Below are 15,617 nucleotides of genomic sequence, written 5' to 3' on the forward strand. Positions count from 1 at the left end.
CACCTTGCTTGTAAGCATGGTCTGGCTATTTTTTTTTTTTAGATGGAGTTTTGTTCTTGTTCTTCCACCCAGGCTGGAGTGCAATGGTGTGATCTCGGCTCACTGCAACCTCCGCCTCCCAGGTTCAAGCAGTTCTCCTGCTTCAGCTTCCCAAATAGCTGGGACAGGCATGCACCACCATGCCCGGCTAATTTTGTATTTTTAGTAGAGATGGGGTTTCACTATATGTTGGCCAGGCTAGTCTCAAATTCCTGACTTCGGGTGATTCGCCTGTCTCAGCCTCCCAAAGTGCTGGGATTCCAGGCGTGAGCCACCGGGCCTGGTCTAGGGTGTGGCTTTGAAACCAGGCAGCCAGGTCTAGAGTCTGCTCCTTTAGCCACTATGTGAATCTGCTTTGGCCACGAGGCACACAAAGCTACCAGATATCCACAAAACATCAATTTCAGTCCAACTCTTTCTTTGTGAAAACAGGACTCATTCCAAAATATGGATAAGCTGCGGGTAAAAATGCAACCACGGGTATTTTTAAAGATGAATCCACAGGACAATGACAATATTTTGTATGTATTTTAAGCTGACATCTCCAGTTTATTCATTTGTTAAATAAATATTAAGTTCCCTTATGTGCTGGGCTGGGAAATCAATAGTGGGCAAGGTCTACACAGACCCTGTCCTCATGGGGAGGGCAGACAATAAACAGGCAATGGGGCTGGGCGTGGTGGCTCACGCCTGTAATCCCAGCACTTTGGGAGGCTGAGGTGGGTGGGTCACTTGAGGTCAGGAGTTCGAGACCAGCCTGGCCAACATGGTGAATCTCCGTCTCTACTAAAAATACAAAAAAATTAGCCAGGCGTGGTGGCTCATGCCTGTAGTCCCAGCTACTCCAGAGGCTGAGGCACGAGTGAACCCGGGAGGCAGAGGTTGCAGTGAGCCAAGATTGCTCCACTACACTCCAGCCTGGGCAATGGAGCGAGTGAGATTCTGTCTCAAAAAAACAAACAACAACAGCAAAACAGGCAAAGGTAGCCCTGCTGTGTGCTAAGTGGTAGGTTAGACAGAGTGCAGGGGCTGAGGAAGTCCAAGCACAGCAGGATCCCTTGGCTATGTTTGGTGAGGGTGAGTGAGGGAGGGCTTCCTGGAGGAAGTGGCATTTAAGCAGAGACCTGTCATCTGGAATATTGGACAAGGAAGTTTGAGAAGCACAGAATAAGCCAAGCCATGAAACACATATCATTCATTCATTCAACTCCTCAAGCAGCATGTACTGAGCCCTCTCTCTGCAATACTCAGGGGCTCCCCACGCCAGGCAAACCATGCCCCCCACCCCACCCCCGCCCACCCAACCTGAGTGCCTCCTTGAGGGCCTTCAGCTCCCGGTCTTTCTTTTCTACCAGGCTGCTCATCTGGGCCATCTTCTCCTTGAGCAGACTCAGCTCCTTGCTCTGCTGCTGGACCAGCGCCACGTTCCACTCCAGTTCCATCTTCTGCTTCTCATTTAGCTCTCCTGGGAGTGACAGGAGGGCCAGTAAGGGGGTCTCTGCCTCCCGGGTTCAAGTGATTCTCCTGCCTCAGCCTCTTGTGTAGGTGGGATTACAGGTGTGCACCACCACTCCTGGCTAATTTTTGTATTTTTAATAGAGACAGGGTTTCACCATGTTGGCCAGGCTGGTCTCAAACTCCTGACCTCAGGTGATCCACCCGCCTCAGTCTCCCAAAGTGCAGGGACTACAGGTGTAAGGTAGCTACTATTAGCATCCTTACTTCACAGAGGCAGAAACTGAGGCTCAAAGAGGTAAGGGACTTACCTGAGGTCACACAACTAAGAGTGAGCAGATATAGAACTGGGCCCAACATCTCCCGTGAACTTGGCATTGTGGCCTCTACCCCACACTTTCTCATATCTTATTACAAAAAAACTCAGCCATAAATGTCTTGGGAGTGTTAACAGGAATAGCTACAGGGAGCAGATACCCTGTAGGGTTTGGGATGGGGACAAGATAAGAGCATTCTTTTCCCTTCCTCCACTTCCCCGGGCTTAGTTCCATCTTCCAGCTCCTGCCTGTTTATGCCCTTTGGCTTGAGGGAGAGTAGAGATGGGAAAGAGAGGCTGCTATCAGATGCAAGAAGGAGGGAGGCAGAAGTAAAAGCACAGAGATAAGGAGGAACAAAGCAGGAATATGAAGGCAGTATTGTTTGTGTCTGTCCAGAACAGCACAGAACTCAGTTATTTTGCCCCTAGTCTAGGGGCCACTGATGTCCATGTCAACCCTAGGAAGAAGGCGTGTTGTCTCTACTTGGCATCTGAGGAAGAGAAGGCCTGGAGAGGCCCCCTTGCCTTAGGTCCCAAAGCTAGTGAGTGCCGGGGCTTGTGCAAACTGGCCTGCCGCAGGTATACCCCAGGATTGCCCTCCAAGCCTTTGCGTCCAGAAGCAAATCTGTGCTAAAGGAAAATTATCCCTGAAGAACAAAGTTGCATTTCAGTGCACAGGTCCAAAGTCCTCTGGAGAATGTGCCCTGCACCCCTTGGCATTGAGTCAGAGACTCAGTTGCGGGTAGGAATCAGGGACATATCCAGGATACGGCTTTTGCTGACCCTGAGTTACAGGTGCTGGGACAGCACAGGGAAGCAGGATTTTTTATGCCAAGGTTTTTAACTTTTTTTTTTTTTTTTTTTTGAGACAGAGTCTCGCTTTGTTGCTCAGGCTGGAGTGCAGTGGCGCGATCTCAGCTCACTGCAACCTCCACCTCCTGGGTTCAAGCAATCCTCTGCCTCAGCCTCCTGAGTTGCTGGGATTACAGGCGCCCGCCAACACACCTGGCTAATTTTTGTATTTTTAGTAGAGGTGGGTTTTCACCATCTTGGCCAGGCTGGTCTTGAACTCCTGACCTTGTGATCCAACTGCCTTGGCCTCCCAAAGTGCTGGGATTACAGGCGTGAGCCACTGCGCCCGGCCGACTCTTAAGCCTCATCTCCTTCCTTTCTCGAGTGGGTCAGGAGGTCAAGAGACACCGGAAATTGTTCAAACCTCTCAAATCCGACATTCTGCTGTGGGCTTCGGTAAGGTCTTTCCTTAACTTCATGATGACCTCCTGCTGAGACAGAATTTCCTTCTGAGCAGCCAATAAGTCATCTCTGAAATTCACAAAAACAGGTGAAGTCAGTTCAACTCAAACTCCATGTTATCTCCTGAGTGTCAGGAAGGGGCCAAACACAAATGCAAAGAGATTCTCAATCATGGTCCATGCGATGCCAGGTCCCAGCAAAGGATGAGGACAGTCTTCAAAAACTCTAAAACAAAAATGACTTTTTCATGCACCTCATTTAAGAAAATACATTAAGGCCAGGCACCGGGCATGTGCCTATAATCCCAGCACTTTGGGAGGCCAAGGCTGGAGGATCTCTCGAGCCCAGGAGTTCGAGACCAGCCTGGGCTACATAAGTCAGAACCCCATCTCTACAAAAAATAAAAAAAAAAAAATTAGCCAGGCATAGTGGTGTGTGGCTGTTGTCCCAGCTACTCGGGAGGCTGAGGTGGGAAGATTGCTTGAGCATAGGAGTTGAAGGCTGCACTCCAGCCTGGGTGGCAGAGCAAGACCCCATCTCTAAGAAAAAAAAAAAAAAAAAAGAAAGAAAGAAAAAAGAAAATCCACTGAGATAGAACACAGGATCTGGCTGAGTTGAGTCTGCGGCTCAAACATGCCTTGCATGAGACTGATACCCGCTACCCACCATCATGAATTGATGTGCCTGTGGACTTCTGATGGTGGAGGGATAGGGGAAGACTATTTTGGGGAGGTTCAGGGATTCTTTGGGGACAGGGAAGAAAAAAGAGAGGAAGACAATGTGGCTTTGTTCTCTCAGCAGCCCCTTTGAATTCCTGGTGGACAGAGGTGGGGCCAGATGTGAATGAATGGTGTTCTTCGGGGAGCCAGTGGAAGTGTGGCCCAGGCAACAGGGGGACAGTGACGGTGATGGGACAACTTCCCCTCCCACACCCCTGGAGGGCAGCACACCTTTGGCGCCCTGAGACTCAGGATGGTTGATGGGAGGGAGGCTGCGCCCAGTGGAGGGGTGAAGGGTGCCCAGCAGGAACAGCAGGGGAGGCGCCTTGGTGGGGAAGAACACAGGGTGCATGTCTCAGCAAGTTGAGAAACTGCAGCCTGGCAGAGATAGGTCATGTGTGTGTTGCAGGGAGTGGGTCTTGCCCTTTTGGAAGGGTGTTAGGAGCCTTAGTCTTTGGGCAGGTATTAATGCCACTTCATTTGAGTTCACAGGCTTTCGAAATCCAGGCTCTTCTTATAAATACTTTATTTTTATTTTTTTGAGACGGAGTCTTGCTCTGTCGCCCAGGAGCAAGTGGCATGGAGTGCAGTGGCATGATCTCGGCTCACTGCAAACTCTACCTCCCGGGTTCAAGTGATTCTCCTGCCTCAGCCTCCCAAGTAGCTGAGACTACAGGTGTCTGCCTTCACGCCTGGCTTATTTTTGCAGTTTTAGTAGAGACAGGGTTTCACCATGTTGACCAGGCTGGTCTCAAACTCCTGACTTCAGGTGATCCACCCGCCTCGGCCTTCCAAAGTGCTGGGATTACAGGTGTGAACCACTGCGCCCAGCCTTATACAGACTTTAGAAGGTACTGTGTTTATTATGAATTAAAGCAAAACACTGGCAGATTGCATGTCAAACAAACAAGCAAAAAGACTGGTGATCATCAGAATGAAAATAACTACATATATAGAGTATATTCTGTGTGTGCGTGCATGCGTGTGTGTCCATGTGAGTGTGTCCTTGGCTGCAACCAAAAATCTTCCAACTTGAGGATAAAACCTTAGAACTCAAGCACATTCACATGCCAAGGAAGTGGACCAGAGCAGAGCCGGGTGGTGCTGGGTCTTCTCCAAGTCATGGGCACCACTGTTTCTAGACTTTAAACAGGAGGAGGAATCAGGAACTTTTCACAGTGCGGAGGCTGAGTATCCTTGTCTTTTTGGGGTAAAAACCCTGTGACATTAGACTTTGGTCACTAGGATTTGGTGCAAGGGTCAGGCAGGTGGTTCTCCTCTTGGGGGAGCTTCTGAATCTCTCCACTGTGTCCGATCAGTGCCTCCTTCTTTATGTGCTGCTTTCTGGATCTTTCCCATTCACACGTTTGTTTCTCTGAAAACTGTCAGTTCTTTGAGGATAGACTTCTTTATAGACTCACTGGCTTTCAGGGTCAGGAGAGTTGAAATCATTTATTTAAGGTCATTTAGCCAACCCCTTAACTTCTTCCCCTTTACAGGGCCCCGCCCCACCAAGTGGTCTCCACTGTTTGAAATCTCTGTTTAATAACACCTATGAATGGGCTTCCCTCTAGCTGATCCTCGGGAAAACTAGCTAATAACAGTATTAGCTAGATTTCCCAAGCACTAGGCATGTACAGCCTTACTTCACAAACGTGGAAGCTAAGGCTCAGTGAGGTGGTGTGACTTGCCCAGGGTCACACAGCTGGAAAGTATCGAGTTGGAATCTGCTATGTTTGAATGTTCGTCCCCTCCAAATCTCAAGTTGAAACTTAACCCCCAATGTGGCAGTATTGAGAGGTGGGGCCTTTATAAAGCGATTAGGTCACAAAGGTACAATTATGGATTAATGGATTTATGGACTACTGAGTTAGTGGATTAATGGGTTATCATGGCAGTGAGACTGTGGAATTATAAAAAGAGGCAGGGAGACCTGAGTTAGCACACTCAGCCCCCGGACATGTGAAGCCCTGAACCACTCCCAGACTCTGCAGAGTCCCCAACAGCAAGAAGGCCCTCACCAGATGCAACCCCTCAACCTGGGACTTCTCAGTCTCCATAACTGTAAGAAATGAATCTCTTTTCTTTATAAATTATCCAGTTTTGGGTATTCTGTTATAAATAGCAGAAAACAGTCTGAGGATCTGAATGTAGATCTACTTAAATCTTTCCACGACACTGCCCTGCCTTGCTGAAGGAATGGGGAAGTGGAAGCAGCACTGGGAAGGCAGCAGGCCTGGCTCCTTGTTTGGCTTCTGACAATGTGGTCTGGGCTGAAGGAATGGGGAAATGGAAGCAGCACTGGGAAGGCAGCAGGTCTGGCTCCTTGTTTGGCTTCTGACAATGTGGCCCAGGTAGGGGCTGGTTGCCTGTTTGCCCCCACCCAGGTGGCGCCGGTGAGAATGCCTGGCGCTCACACACCCGCGGGTACTCACATCAGATGTTCGTACGCCATGTCTTTGGCACTGCTCTCTGTCGTGGGAGCCACCAGAGGGTCTTGCGGCCTTTCCTCCTTTTGGGCTGTATCAGAGGGACATGTGATCGTTGTGAGAGGAAACTGTCCTTCCCCTTTGCTTACAAGCACACCTGTGTCTTTCACAACTTACAAACCCTGCCTCCACCTGCAGCCCTCTCCACCTTGTGAGACCTGCACGTGTGCCGTGTCACAGGCTGGGGGCTCTCCCCAAGTGTGTGACCATGTGATCTTCCCAGCTACTTTAGAAGGCAGGGGCCATCAAATCCACTTACAGACAGGGAAAGGGGTACCAGAGTGATGGAAGCTGCCAGCGAACAACTTGGCTAAGCTGGTGAGCAGTGTGGTCTCAGCCCCTGGTCCCACCGCCTGCCTGTCTCTCGTGGAAGAAGAATCTGTGTTTAGCGCCTTCCTCTCCTCACCTTCCATTTACACCTCAGTGCAGCGCCTCTAGCGTCCTGTCTCACTACTCAGTCACATGTTCACTCACTTGTTTATCCTCACGTGTTCACTCGTTTATCCCTTCAACAAACATCTGTGGAGTGCACACTGGTCTAAGTACGGGGGTGACAAAGATGCAGTCACCCTTCAGGTCCCAGCTGAATCTCTCTCTTTTTTATTTTTTTTTTGAGACAGAGTCTCGCTTTGTTGCTACGCTGGAGTGCAATAGCGCGATCTTGGCTCACTGCAACCTCCACCTCCCGGGTTCAAGCGATTCTCCTGTCTCAGCCTCCCGAGTAGCTGGACTACAGGGGCGTGCCACCAGGCCCGGCTGATTTTTGTATTTTTAGTAGAGACGGGGTTTCACCATGTTGGCCAGGATAGTCTCGATCTCTTGGCCTCATGATCCGCCGGCCTCGGCCTCCCAAAGTGCTGGGATTATAGGCATGAGCCACTGACCTGGCCCCCAGCTCAATCTCAAACACCCTCCCTCTGACCTGGACTCTGGATTGGGAAACTGAACTCCACTCTTTGTCCTTGTCATGGTGCCCTATTCATCCTGGATCACCTGTCAGGGCAATAATTTTGTTACTACGGGGACAAAAACTGGTTTGTCCATCACTGGATCCTGAGTGCCTACATGAGATTGGAACATAACAGAAGCTCCACCGAGAGAGCTGAGTGAGTGAATGAATGAGGTAAGTCCTGATGGCTTGCCAACTTGCTGGGGACTAGAGCCACGTTTCTTAACCAGGAGTGAGTTTGTCTCTAGGGGACATTGGGCAATGTCTGGAGAAATTTTTGGTTGTTGCAACTGGGGTAGCGGTGCCACTGGCAACTGGTGGGTGGAGGACAGGGAGGCTGCTAACACCTGATAGTGCCCAGGACAGTCCCATCCATGAAAAAACGATCCTGCTCTAAATGTCAACAGGGCTGAGGCTGGGATACCCTGGCCTGATTCCTCTACTTCCAGAACTTTCTTCAAGAGCTTACAATAATACAACTTACCTTGGCCATTTGGGGCAAATAAGTGCTCACAAATCTGAGTTCTTTTTTCAGCCTCTTTAGGGTTAATTTTTTAAGGGATAAATCCTGGCTGGTAATGAGTGCATTAGTGAAGATGCAAAAGGCCGATGGCAGAGAGAAGCCTTTGAAAGGCCCCTGCGTGAGATGTTTTCATGTGGAAAAGATGATTCCACTTCGTGCTGCTCTCGATGGCCCTGACAGCCCCGGTAGCCTGTGTGTCTCGCCGGCTCACTGAGTAGGCACAAAGGATGTCCCAACTCATTGCCATGACTTCTGCTGAACCTGGGCCTCGGAGGGTTTCTGACATCGTTGTGTAACAAGAACAAAAGGGGGCCTCAGAGAATGAATGAGCTTTCGAATGAGGCACAGCCTTTTTCTTAGCCATCAGCCTGTTGGGACCCAGCGGACAATCAGAATCTGCCCTGAACACTAAGATTTCCTTGGCCTCCCTTCGGACTTACCTGGGTCGTTGTCCTTCAATGTTGCAATCTCGCCTTCTATTTTTTTATGGTGCTGAGTGACTTTCTGGAGTTTCTCTTCAAGGCTCACAATTGTCTGGGAGTGCTGTCTGATTTGCTCCTTATATTCCATGATCTCGTCTTCAAACCCGTGTCTCTGTGATTCCTGCTCATCCTGGAGGGCCTTTACCATCTTCTGCTGCAGGATCAGCCTCTCTTCCACCGTGATCTGAGAAACGGAGAGTCACTCAGTGAGGTCTTGGGAGCTGGGTATGACGACAACAATAATATGCCCCCTGGGCACACACACAGGTGCTAAACTGGGCCCCAACCCAGGGCCTTAGCACGTGCAGTTCCCTCTGCCCTGTACACTTCTTCCTCAGCTCCTTGCACGGCCAACTCCTTCTTGACTCTCAGGGCTCAGCTCCAGCATCACCTCCTCTGAGAGGCCCTCCCTGACTACCTATCAGGAGCAGCCCCAGACACTTTCTGTTCCAGCGTCTGTTTCATTGTTCCTGAAGCCTTTAATTTTGTTTCTTTGTTTCTCATGCCCGCTAGAATGTAAACTTTTTTGTTGTTGTTCTTGTTGTTGTTGTTTGTTTTGAGACAGAGTCTTGCTCTGTCACCCACATTACAGTGCAGTGGCATTATCTTGGCTCACTGCAACCTCTACCTCCTGGGTTCAAGCGATTCTCCTGCCTCAGCCTCCTGAGTAGCTGGAACTACAGGTGTGCGCCAACACATTCAGCTAATTTTTTTTTTTCTTGAGATGGAGTCTCGCTCTGTCACCCAGGCTGGAGTGCAGTGGCGCGATCTCAGCTCACTGCAAGCTCTGCCTCCTGGGTTCACGCTATTCTCCTGCCTCAGCCTCCTGAGTAGCTGGGACTACAGGCACCCGCCACCACACCCGGCTATTTTCTTGCATTTTTAGTAGAGATAGGGTTTCACCATGTTAGCCAGGATGGTCTCGATCTCCTAACCTCGTGATCCGCCCGCCTTGGCCTCCCAATAATTTTTGTATTTTTTTTAGTGGAGATGGGGTTGCGCCATGTTGGCCAGGCTGGTCTCGAACTCCTGACCTCAGATGATCCACCCACCTTGGCCTCCCAAAGTGCTGAGATTACAGGTGTGAGCCACTGTGCTCAGCCAGAATTTGCATTTCTTGAAAACAAAAAATTACTAATGACCTCCGAATGGCAAATCCACTGCTTTCCCAAGCCTACAACCTCCTGAGGCTCCCCTTGGCGTTTCCATCCCAGCACCTCCTCCTCACTGCCCTCCTTCTGCTGCCACCTCACCCTGTCCTGCTCCCTATTCCCAGGTGACGTGCTGGGCCTCGGCCTCTGATCTCCCCATGACAGGTACATTCTTTGCCTGAGACACTCACACATGCCTGCTCTTCCAAGGACCCTGCCTAGGAGGCTGCCTTCCAGATTAGGCTCTTGTCTTGCTTTTTCTCCCAAAACTATTGTGCACCCACATCTTGGGGGCTTTTGAACTTTGATGCCCTATCCTCGCCTTCTTCCTCTTGTCTCTTCTCCAAAAGAGGGTCGCTCCAAGAGAACCCCCAGCCATGACCCCAGACCTCCATACTCCCATCCTTATGTCGTCCCTATGCCATCAGTTCCCCAGGCGCCCTGGCCTGAAGTGTGCAGTCTCCTTCGGCACTGTCCTCTCCTTGGCGCTCACGTCCTGCCAGCAGTTATCAAGTCCTGCCATCGTAACTCTCTCCAGTGACTCCCTCCCTCCCACGCCTCCCTCAGCTCCCGCCAAGGTCAGGTCCTTATGATTCTGGTCCACACCACGTGCCACACCCAGAGCTGTTCTCTCCAACGCCACACCCTCGTGAAATTTACTTTGTGCTCTTCTGGGAGACTCACCTTCATGACTTCCTTGCCCAGATACCTGTCGGTTGAACGTGTGGATGACAGAGGGAATGCACATCGAGCCCTAATTGTGGAGGGCCTCGAATGCCGAGCCTATGCTTTAATGCATTGTCTTAAAGCCTGTGAAATCGTCACTCATCACTCAATCCTGAGGCTCTCCAGGCGTTCTGATCCTATGAGGACCCTGCATTACAACATCTCAGAACACCCTGCAGAGAGGGCATCCTAGCTCTGGGTATGTTTCGTTCTAAACCAACGCTTCTCATTAGGGGGCCATTAAAGGACACTTGGCAATGTCTGAAGACATTTTTGGTGATCACAACTGCGGGGAGAGGGCTCCTGGCATCTGGTGGGTAGAGAACAGGGGTGGTGCTAAATATCCTAAGATGCTCAGGACAGCCCCTAACAGGAAAGAGCTACTTGGCCCAGAACATCAGCAGTGATGAAGCTGAGAAGCCCTGGTTTAAACCACACGTTCTCGCGGCACTGTAATCTTCCATTGAGAGAAAAATTCTCCCGTTACCAGAAGGCATCGACTTACCATTTTTGTCTTGGTAGTTTCCAGTTCGGCTAATGTTTCATTTAATTTCAAGGCGAGGCTCTCTGCTTTTAGACTTTCAGTTGCCTTTGTTTTCTGAGTCTCTTCAACCATGGCCAGTGCATCACTTAATTTATTATTTAAAACGTCCTCTTTTTGCTCTTTTAATTCTAATTCCTAGACAAAAAACAAGTAGCAAAATAACAGACATTCAGGAATACACATTTACCCAGTCCCCTTATCCCCCACCTTCCGGGACGGGGCAAAGTCTATTCTCTAATTATTCTGTCGATTCTTTTAAAGCACAAAGTCCATGCCTTCTCTGGAAGGTTCCAATTATTATAGAACTCGTCTTTATATTCAGCGGAGATCTGTCTCCTTGTGACTTCTGGTCTCTGAGCTCAGTTCTGTCACCTGGAGCTCATTGAGTACGTTTTATTTCTCTTTTATGAGACAGCCCTTTAAATATTTGAGGAGGGCTGTCATGCCTGTCTCTAAATCTGTTCTCCAAGATGAATGTGCCAAGTCCCTTCTCTCCTTCACTGCAACACCTGCCTCCAGGACACCCCCCTTGCCTCCAGGGCTCCAGCGGCCCTGTCCTGGGCATCTCTTATCCCTCCTCCTGGAACCCATTCTTTTTTTTGAGACGAAGTCTCGCATTGTCACCTGGGCTGGAGTGCAACGGTACTATCTCAGCTCACTGCAACCTCTGCCTCCCAGGTTCAAATGATTCACCTGCTTCAGCCTCCCAAGTAGCTGGGACTACAGGCGCACACCACCACACCTAGCTAATTTTTGTATTTTTAGTAGAGGCAGAGTTTCACCATGTTGGCCAGGCTGGTCTCGATCTCTTGACCTCGTAATCCACCTGCCTCGGCCTCCCAAATTCTGGGATTACAGGCGTGTGCCAGCGCGCCTGGCCCCATTCTTTCGATCTTTCATAGTCAACATTCCATTCTCTTTGAGTCCCTCTTGCAATAATGCGAAGTGTGGGCTTCTTGAGTGGCACTGTGCTGGGCATCTTATGAACATTATTTAATCCGATTTAAAATATATTCGAAGTACTGGGCATTCTTAAACTCTGTTGGTGGAGGTGCAAACTGCTGTGACCTTTCTAGACACTCAGGAATGTGTATTATGAACCTGAAAATGTGCATATCCTGTGACTCTGCAATTCCACTTTAGGGCATTTTTCCTAAGGATGTAAAGACTGATGCACAGGGTGGGTCAGCCAGGCAGCTGCTACACTAGTGAAGAGTGAGAAACCACCCCAGGGGAGAAGAAAACAAATCGGGTTCCATCTAGCACAGTGCAAACCCAGGCCATGGAAGATTGTTCGATGACATTGAGACATTCTACGCAACATGAAATCATTCAATTTTTTTTTTTTTGAGATGGAGTCTCGCTCTGTTGCCCAGGCTGGAGTGCAGTGGCGTGATCTCAGCTCACTGAAACCTCCACCACCTGGGTTCAAGTGATTCTCCTGCCTCAGCCTCCTGAGTAGCCGGGATTACAGGCACCCACCACCACGCCCGGCTAATTTTTGTATTTTTAGCAGAGATGTGGTTTTGCCATGTTGGCCAGGCTGGTCTTGAACTCCTGACCTCAGGTGATCTTCCCACCTCGACCTCCCAAAGTGCTGGGATTACAGGTGTGAGTCACTGTGCCTGGCCAAAATCACTCAAACTTAAAGCGGTTGAAACCTTAAATTATTTTGAGACTCGAGAGGAATGTGGCTGTGTGGCCTGGGTCACGTAGCAAGCACCTGCAACTTCTGTTCTTTTCTGTAAATGAGTGGGAAAGCCCTGGCTGCGCCAGAGACGACTCCTTCAGATGATCACCCCTCATCCTGGAATAGTAAAGCGATTTTCCCAGGAATGTAGCAAGCCGTAACCAACCAAAGGGCTATAACCGCATGTGCTGACCTTGTGTGGAAGACGTTGCGATCCTGTTAACTCCTATCAAAGTGAAATTTTCACCTCCCTGCTTTGGAACACTGACTCATTCTTTTGAAGTCTGTTTTCTGGGTTGCCATCCTCAAGCTTTGAGCTCGAATAAACTCTATACTTAGAGAATCTCATTATTTAAGGTTGACGCATCATATGGTAAATATCAAAAATAGCATCCGAAGCAGTGTGCACAGTGTCACAGTGTAAATCACTAACTTGGTCATAAATTGGTATTTATCGATGTCAATGCTTAGGCTCAACACAAAGGCTGTCTGGAAGGAGTCACATCAAAATGTCGATAGTGGCGACTGTGCTCAGTAGACTCTCTGTTAGTCACTATTTTCTTCGGAGTGATTTTCTGTTTTTTTTTTTGTTTTTTTTTTTTTTCAAGTTTTCTAGAATGACAGGTGTTTTTTTTTTATAATCAGGAAAGAAAACACTTTTTTTTGAATAAATTAAATCCCTATACCATTTTCATCGTGTTACTCCTGCAAGCCTCGCCTGGGAGTTGCTGCATTCTCTGTGTACCTCCGCTTAACTCCGTCTGATCCTTTTTCAGGGTCTTAACCTCGCTGTTACTGTTGGGATATTCCACGGAGGACCTCATGCAGACCTGGCCTATGGAGGTGCTCACTGGGGACACTGGCAGGCATCCCATGGAGTAGCTTGTCACGTACAGCTCAGCGACGCACCCCAGGGGTCCCAAATAATCCAAAACAAACTGCAATTGTTTCTTTGAAGAGCTGTGAAGCTGCCCTGCTTACGAGCAGATCATGCAGCCTGCCATCTTTGCTCCCTGGCAGCTACTCAGCACCTTGTCCAAGGATAGGAGAACAAAGTTCACCGGTCCCATGCGTTTGAAATTCTTTTCCTCTCTCCTCTCTCCCTTTCCTATTTTGCCTGTATAGATTCATCTTTGATGAATCTTTCAGTAATCTTTGATTACTCTTCCGAGTGTACAAATAAAATAATGTGCAAACAAGCAACTCTCTGCCTGACTGTACTTCTGTTTCCTTGGATTTTCCTGGTAAATGGTGAATCCCTGGGCTGGGTCCTGTTCCTGCTTGTCTAGGGTAATGTCACCTGTCTACTTTGAGGGATGCCATAAGACCCCACTTTTTTTTTTTTTTTTTTTGAGAAGGAGTCTCACTCTATTGCCCAGGCTGGAGTGCAATGGCGTGACCTTGACTCACTGCAACCTCTGCCTCCCGGGTTCAAGTGATTCTCCTGCCTTAGCCTCCCAAGTAGCTGGGATTACAGGCATGCACCACCATGCCTGGCTAATTTTTGTATTTTCAGTAGAGACGGGGTTTCACCATGTTGGTCAGGCTGGGCCTGAACTCCTGACCTCAGGTGATCCACCCGCCTTGGCCTCCCAAAGTGCTGGGATTACAGGTGTGAGCCACCGCGTCCGGCCAAGACTCTACCTTCTGGTGTTACTGTTTTAAGGACATTGCTGAGAAGGTTGCTTGTTGCAGAATCCTCTAAGTAATGACCCTTAGGAGAGATTCTCTCTGGTCTAGTACCAAGAATGGTCATATTTCCACGAGCAGTTGGTCCATTTTTGTCTAGTAAATTGTACAACCAGCTGGGCCTTCCCTTGCACTGTAATTGCTAGAGTAAAAATTGTGACTCATTCATTGATTTCATGATATAATTTTTTTTCATTAGTCTCATTCTGGATCCCTTTTATGTCCCAACTTACCTACTTTTAAAACTTTAACCTCTCCTTTTTGCCTACCCATAGTGTATTTCACGGAAGATTCATGATACATCATTTGGGGGACACGGCTGCTTGGGAAGAGACTGCCTTTCTCGGGCTCTCCCACAGCCTGCAGCATGTGCCTCCCTGCAGGGGTCCTCTGGGCTGACAAGTCCGGCATCGCTTCACCCAACTCTCGTCTGCCTTCTCTGGACACATGCCAGTTACTCAAGGCCCCTCTTAAAGACTCGTGTCCAGGGCTGACGTGCAATCTAGATGTGCCTTCCTGACTATTCTCCCTAGAGCAGCGTTGTTTAACGTGCATCAGAGCCACTCGGGCTGCTTGTGAAACATGCAGCTTCCTGAGTCTGTCCTCCACCCAGGGGGTCAGAATTTCTTGGGGTGGGGTCCAAGAAACAGGCATTTAAAATAAATTCCCCAAAGGTTCGAATGCATGCTAATGTTTGCAAACCTTTCTTTGAAGAAAATGATCCAAGGTTGATGTGAATAGAGACCTTTTTAGTCCTAGCTGGTCCTGAAAATCCTTTGAAGTCATAGTCACCTATATTTAAATTTAACCCACTATTGCCAGGTTGCATGTTTATCAACTGCTTTGACTTTGACATATTGGTCATTGTGTGTGTATTTTGTACTGCTGGGACCCAGAAGAAATGAATTATGCTCTATTGCTTATGAGGTACCCAAGACAGGGTCAGGTGCGAAATCCACTTCTATTCCTACTGTATTTACAATTCTCAGTGATAACAGTAAATGCATTTTGATTATGAAGGTGATGACAATTATGATGACAAACTCTGCTGGGAAAACTGATATCAGCCTGATCAGAAATCCAGGTATCCATACCCTAACGTCCCTCTCTTTTTTTTTTTCTGAGATGGAGTCTTGCTCTGTCACCCAGGCTGGAGTGCAATGGCGCAATCTCGGCTCACTGCAACCTCCGCCTCCCGGGTTCAAGCGATTCTCCTGCCTCAGCCTCCTGAGTAGCTAGGATTACAGGCGCGTGCCACCACGCCCAGCTAATTTTTGCGTTTTTAGTAGAGATGGGGTTTCACCATGTTGGACAGGCTGGTCTCGAACTCTTAACCTCAGGTGATCTGCCCACTTCGGCCTCCCAAAATGCTGGGATTACATGTGTGAGCCACCGCGCCCGGCCAACATCTCCTCTCTTAAGCCAGGCAGCTGAGCCCACACAAAGCTGAAGTGCAGTAGAGAGGGAGGGGTGAAGATTTAGCGTTGGGGAGTCAGACAGTCCAGGCTTCGGATCCTGTCCCTCCACTTCCCAGCCATGAGTTCGCCATACTAACACAGGCAGCTGACATATATGTGTGGAGTGCTGAGTG

General features: G+C 49.0%; 1 protein-coding gene and 1 long non-coding RNA gene across 39 annotated transcripts in view; one reads left to right on the forward strand and one right to left on the reverse strand.

The window, feature by feature from the left end:
• The window catches only part of FHAD1 (forkhead associated phosphopeptide binding domain 1), a 151,131-nt gene that overhangs the window by 30,412 nt on the left and 105,102 nt on the right, over window positions 1–15,617 (reverse strand). For all 38 annotated transcript variants that reach the window (XR_008516775.1, XR_008516774.1, XM_054541338.1 and 35 more), the window contains 5 exons: window positions 10,609–10,782; window positions 8,185–8,410; window positions 6,219–6,303; window positions 3,027–3,133; window positions 1,345–1,504 (listed from right to left, as the gene is read on the reverse strand). Coding sequence is in view for 36 of the 38 variants with exons in the window: in XM_054541338.1 (XP_054397313.1) it covers window positions 1,345–1,504; window positions 3,027–3,133; window positions 6,219–6,303; window positions 8,185–8,410; window positions 10,609–10,782 (752 nt within the window). In the remaining 2 variants the exon portion in view is untranslated. The remainder of the gene's footprint in view (window positions 1–1,344; window positions 1,505–3,026; window positions 3,134–6,218; window positions 6,304–8,184; window positions 8,411–10,608; window positions 10,783–15,617) is intronic.
• LOC129052064 (uncharacterized) lies at window positions 5,680–13,538 on the forward strand. Its single transcript, XR_008516783.1, has 3 exons — window positions 5,680–5,847; window positions 6,893–7,395; window positions 13,114–13,538. It is a non-coding gene; the product is annotated as an uncharacterized LOC129052064 (long non-coding RNA).

This window comes from Pongo abelii, chromosome 1 (genome assembly GCF_028885655.2).
Source record: "Pongo abelii isolate AG06213 chromosome 1, NHGRI_mPonAbe1-v2.0_pri, whole genome shotgun sequence".
In the NCBI taxonomy this organism is placed as follows: Eukaryota; Metazoa; Chordata; class Mammalia; order Primates; family Hominidae; genus Pongo; species Pongo abelii.